This window comes from Girardinichthys multiradiatus, chromosome 5 (assembly GCF_021462225.1).
Source record: "Girardinichthys multiradiatus isolate DD_20200921_A chromosome 5, DD_fGirMul_XY1, whole genome shotgun sequence".
NCBI classification, from domain to species: domain Eukaryota; kingdom Metazoa; phylum Chordata; class Actinopteri; order Cyprinodontiformes; family Goodeidae; genus Girardinichthys; species Girardinichthys multiradiatus.
Genome location: NC_061798.1, coordinates 14,577,227 through 14,583,256, shown reverse-complemented (window position 1 = coordinate 14,583,256; position 6,030 = coordinate 14,577,227). Strand labels below are relative to the sequence as shown.

General features: G+C 36.4%; 1 protein-coding gene across 1 annotated transcript; it reads right to left on the bottom strand.

The window, feature by feature from the left end:
* Nucleotides 1-1,316: 1,316 nt before the first annotated feature.
* On the bottom strand, nucleotides 1,317-2,844 carry LOC124868264 (platelet basic protein-like). Its single transcript, XM_047365294.1, has 4 exons — nucleotides 2,672-2,844; nucleotides 2,452-2,584; nucleotides 2,227-2,313; nucleotides 1,317-1,756 (listed from the first exon to the last, which is right to left on the bottom strand). The coding sequence occupies exons 1-4, from the start codon at nucleotides 2,721-2,723 to the stop codon at nucleotides 1,723-1,725; spliced, it is 306 nt and encodes a 101-aa protein (XP_047221250.1). The 5' UTR covers nucleotides 2,724-2,844; the 3' UTR covers nucleotides 1,317-1,722.
* Nucleotides 2,845-6,030: the final 3,186 nt, after the last annotated feature.

Genomic DNA, 6,030 nt, shown 5'->3' with positions numbered 1-6,030 from the left:
AAATTGATGCACGTCTACTAACTTACAAATAAGAAATTACTTTAATGAAAACGTTTTTTGTTTTTTTTGCAGAAACTTTGCCCCATATTTTTAACAGTAACATTTCTTCTGTACAGCTCAAAGGTGTCGTCTCACGTGTTTTTTACACCACAAACCAAATCTTCATGAGCAAGAACATGGACAATAGACATATCTAACACTTTGATGAGTCAGACAAGCATACAAAATTCACATAAAACACATAAAAAATTCAGTGTATGTAAATATTTGGTGTCTATTGTATATCTTCTCTGGTTTGGAAACAGTATTGGATCCCTCAGAAGGAGCTGGGGAGTGTTGTTGGGGAGAGGGGACCCCACAAACTAATTGTGGATGGATTTTATAATACCACCCAGTCCTATTAAAGTAAACAAAATAAGAAAAAAAAGTATAAGTTTACTTCCCTTTGAGTGAGATTTATTTCTTCCTATTTCTAAGCTACACTTTGGACTGAAGACATGCACTTTGCCTATCATTCTATTTTCCCATCTAAAGCAGAAAACCCAAATGTATGCCAAGCAGTTTTGGAAAATATAAATATATAAGTATCAAACGACATTAGTGGATGTTAGTGGCTGGATCTGAAATAACATACAGAGGTAAACAGAAATGGGTATAATAGAATTTCTTTTCAAAATATATATTATGTCAGTAACAACATTACCAACTGCAGCTGGTTTTGTCTTAGTGATCATTGTAGATTTAACTGTGCAGCAGAGAGGGTCTTACTTGAAATTTTCCAAAGTCCTTGTAGTGCCAATACGTTGCCATGAGATGGCGATGTTTCACCAAGAACAAAGCATTTCTAGTTCTTTTTGAAAGCCATTATGCAAGATAGGAGTAAACGCAATGTCAGCTGTGGATGAAGTCCAATGCAAGTCCCAGTGTATACATGAAATAAGATGTGCGGCAGAATAGAAAATATCCTACCAAACATAATACTGTATATTTTCAATATTATGTATTATGTGTGTGTTTTGGAAAATGGCCCTTCTTATCTAAAAGAAGAGGGAACAATTACACATTTTAATCTCTGCGATGAAGCTTTGGAGACAATAAGGAGATACAAACCTTTTTCCTATAGAAAGATCAACCTGAGATAAGAGGCTAGACTAAAAGCTATCTGGTTGATGTTGACACAGAGACAATGTCTAATAGCTATGTACATGAAGAAATCATATATATATATATATATATATGTCTTTAACATGTTGTCTATGAGATCTTATAACAACACACAAGATTTTTTATTTAAAAAAAGTAAATTCCGGTATTGTGATAAAAAAATCACAGTTTAATCACAATTATTCTGTCAATACATTTGATTGCATACGAAAATCAACATCTCTGCCCTTTGGTATCAAAAACAGAACTAAGTTTAGAAATAAGCATTAAGCCCAAAGGTTTACACATAAAGAAGTTTAAAAGGTCTTTAGATAAACATGATTCAGGTTAAAAGTAATGAATTTCATTTACAAAAATAGCTGTTTAAAGTTATAAGATACTGTAAATAATGTGTAACGTTTCCTTTATGAAAAACGTTTCTTGTGCAGTTGTCCGTCGGCCTGCCGGCAGGTAGCTGTATACCCTCGGGAAGTGACTGTCACAATTACTGGATGAAACTTCTTCCTTCAGAGAACAAACGTTGTGCTTGTCTACATTTAAAGCTTTCATGCTGAGAATCTATGCTTTGGAGGTTGGTTCCTCAACTTTCTGCCTACAAAGAAAGATATGATTATATTTTATATAGAGGATTACTTTATTCAGACAGTCTGAACATGACCAATTTGTAATACTTATTAAATAGGAATGTGGATTAAGCTTTATGCACTTGGCAATGATTGTAACTTACCGAATGCTTGGTTGGTTTCTGTCTGTCTGTCTGTCTGTCTGTCTGTCTGTCTGTCTGTCTATCTATCTATCTGTCTGTCTGTCTATCTATCTATCTATCTATCTATCTATCTATCTATCTATCTATCTATCTATCTATCTATCTATCTATCTATCTATCTATCTATCTATCTATCTATCTATCTATCTATCTATCTATCTATCTATCTATCTATCTATCTATCTATCTATCTATCTATCTATCTATCTATCTATCTATCTACCTCCTATTTTGGCAGTGGTGAGAAAACTTTAGTGAACCGCTGTTTCTATTTAGAAAGACAAAAGCCCACGCACCTGGCACGTCTATTCTTTAGCACTCTTTTGACCCATGGAACATCTGGATCGAGGCAAACCTTTAGCTTATTCTTCTTTAGAGTTGCACTGCAGAATCAAAAACAGACCCAAGACATCAGAAACTCTGCATGGTACCCGGGTAGGACTTTAACTTTCCAAAACCAATAAAAACACAGCCGACTGCATAAGCAAGTATATTGAACAACTTTGCTTTGAAAGACTCACATTATTTGAACTTCTACACAGTGGGAGGTTGCAGGGTGCACCTCCAACACCGCTATGTGACGGCCAATAGGCTTTCTTTCCTTGTTAATGCAAAGACAGCGCAGATTAACCCCATGATCCCCCACAATGCTACCTGAGAGTTTAAAAGTCACAAAGTCAGGATCTTTGCATAAAGAAAACGCAGACACGGACACAACATTTATTTGACAGATGCACTCACCTTCATGTATGGTCAGAAAAACCAGTATGGGTATAATAGTGCTCAGAGACATATCTGTCTTGAGAATGAACTTAAAGGTTTCAGAGATAAATCCTGGTGGTGTCTTTAGAAATGCAAAGGCTGTAAAATGGAAAGCTCGACTGTTGCCTGTTCAGCTGTAAACTGTGTTGCAAGACTGTTCACTTTTTATATGTGCTACCTCGGCTCCTTTAAGAGAAGAAGGGAGTTTTTCCTTTTTTCTGCAGGTCACATAAGAGCCAACCACAATCAGTGTTGTGTGCCTGGAGGATGATGGGGTTTCGTGAAAACCCATTGTGATCACATAAGTAAATTTATATTGAACTCTTACTTAACCTTTTCAGTTTTCAGCTGCAGCTGTGTCGTTATTAGTCTCTGTTTGATTTGGAGATTTTGACATAGCAATTTAATGTCATTTAATGTGTTTTTTTAATTTCACAAATAAAACTTTCCTTACTTAAACCAAGTCATTGTTTTATGTAAACTAATCGGAGCAGAGCAGCACTGAAACAACTGCTAGTTTCTCTGTTCCCGAGCAACTGTATTGCAACATTCTACATTGTCTTGATTCAGGAATCGACAGATCCTTGTATTTTCATGTAAATGTTGTCTTGGCTAAACTACATGTGAAACCAAGTTATTGTTGTGCAAGCACCTATCCACATACCGACTCCTGCACACATTTCTAACCTTGCCTGTCCTGACATGACTGCTGACATTCAAACCCATGGAATGTGTGCTGCAGTCCCCTGGTCACCAGAAAAATGGCCTGCATTGGTGGGTAAGGGTTATGTCTTATCTCATGAACTCTTCTTCAGTGTTAATCCAAAAACTCCATTAGATTTCAAGTAATTCCCACAAGCTGACTGCCTTTTCTTCTTTTTCTGACAGACTATCACTTCCTCATGTGTAAATCATTTATATTATCCCCAGCACCGCCCTTTTTCCAGCTCAATGAAAGCTACTGCAAACATACTGCTCTAAACCGGCACACAAATGACAAAACATACTTAATCTACACACAGAGCGAAAACTAAAAGATGTGATGACAAGTTGATGATTCATCCCTCATTTTCCCAGCTCTTGTTTGTACATTCTTTTTCTCAGTCTCTGCATTCATTTGGAAATTTGTGTGGCATAGCAGTGGTAACAGACCTTATAAAGCAGTTTGCCAATGAAGATAGAGATTCTCAAGGGTACAATGTTACTCTCCAATATTCTGTACTTATGCAGTGCCTTGCAAAAGTTTTCATACTCTGAACCTTTTTACATTTTGTCAGATAAACACAAACTTCTTTGTCTCTTACTGGTAGACGAGAACAAAATAGTGCAGTAATGTTAGGTACCAGGAAAAAATATCTTTAATGCTGATCTTGGCCTGTGAGTTAAGTTGAGAGGTGTCTTGACTGGTTTGCAGTTTTATCACACTCATCTTAATTTTCTAGGGCTGCAACTAATAATTATTTTGATAATTGATTAATCTGTTAAATATTTTTTTTGATTAACCAATTAATAATTGGACATCAACAGATCCTCAATAGGCGATTTATCACAGAATGTGAACAGGCTGAAGCTAAAACTATGCCACTAGGGGAGTTCTGGATAGAGCATATTTGCAAACTAAGGAGGTTTTAACTTCTCCTTTTAACTCCGCTTTTAACTTCTCCACATCCTTGACCTTTCTGCTGTGTTCCTTGATCTTCACAATGTTGTTTGTTCATTAATGCTCTCTAACAAACCTCTGAGGCCTTTGCAGGGATGCTAGATTTTACTGATACTGATATAAAGCTGCACAGATGGACTCTACTGAGAGACTTTGGGAGGCAATTGGATTTTATTAGGTGTATGAATGTAAATGGCTCTGAATACAAATGTACGTCATACATTTTAAAGTTTAATTGATAAAAAAAATTGAAAACCATGCATCATTGTCCTTCCACTTCCCAGTTAAGCGTTACTTTGAGTTGGCCTATCTCATTAAATCCCAACAAGATAAATTAAAGTTTGTGGAACTTAGGTGACAAAAGGATTAGACTTAAACCTGTATGGATTCTTTTGCAAAGCACTCTATATTGGATGTTACACTATATTTCCAAAAGCATTGGGTCACACCACCAAATCAATGAACTCCAGTGTTACAATCACTTCTATGGCTGCAGGTGTATAAAGTTTGGTGTGGAGAACCTTGACTGACCTGCACAGAGTCCTGACCTCAACCTGCTTGAACACCTTTGGGATGAATTAGAGCAGAGGCTGCAATTCTGGTCTTCTCATCTAACTATGAACTCACTATTAAACCTTGTGGAAGATGTTTATAGAATAAATAAAGTTGCTATTTCTGTCAACGGTGGGTCCATCAACAAATTGGAACTTATGGATTAAGAATAAGATGTCATCAAAGGTTGTGTACCTGTAAAAATAGAAAGACAAATACTTTTGGCAATATAGTGTGTGTCCAGGAAGGCTTTGAAGCATCTGTCTTCTTTTGGAAATGTTAGTCTGATTGCAAAAGGCAGAATGTCTGGCACCAGTCAGATTTCTTTTCTTACAACATAATAAATAGGTAAAGTTCAATTCTTCACCACCAGTAGGCATGAATAAAAATGTCAAATTTGACATGCCAAGTTTATATCAAGTGGAACGGGAATAATAAATGCAGCAATAATGTTCTTGATTGTAATCCCATGCTTATCTAGAAATCTCACCAAACAAGCACAAATAAGCTGGTCTGGCCAAGTTAAATAAAAGGAAAATCTGCTGATCCTGAGCTTTTGTCTAGAATAGGCCTGGGAAAGATTTTCACAGTTGGCCATATTGATTTAGTTAAATAAACTGATGGGTATTCACTGAGCTGAAACATTGGCAAAGTGTCCTACTTTGCAGAACATCATGCAGCATTAAGTTTCAGAAATATATTGAAAGTGTTTGTCTCTGTTTTGTTTGCATGCAAGCATACAGATAATGTGTTCCAGGTTGGCCTGGTTAGTAATAGATAAGGTATGTTGGAAGTCATCTATCTATCTATTACATGTTCAATTCAATTCAATTTAGTTTACTGGTATAGTGCCAATTCACAACACATGTCACCTCAAGGCACTTCACAAAAGTACATACATTCCAATTAATCCTAACCATTGAACAGTGCAGTCAGATTCAGTTATTTATTCAAATTGGATAAAAAGTTTTTCTATCTAAGGAAACCCAGAAAATTGCATCCAGTCAGTGACTTGCAGCATTCACTCCTACTGGATGAACATGTAGAGACAGTGGACAGTCACTGGCGTTGACTTTGCAGCAATCCCTCATACTGAGCATGCATGTAGCGACAGTGGAGAGGAAAA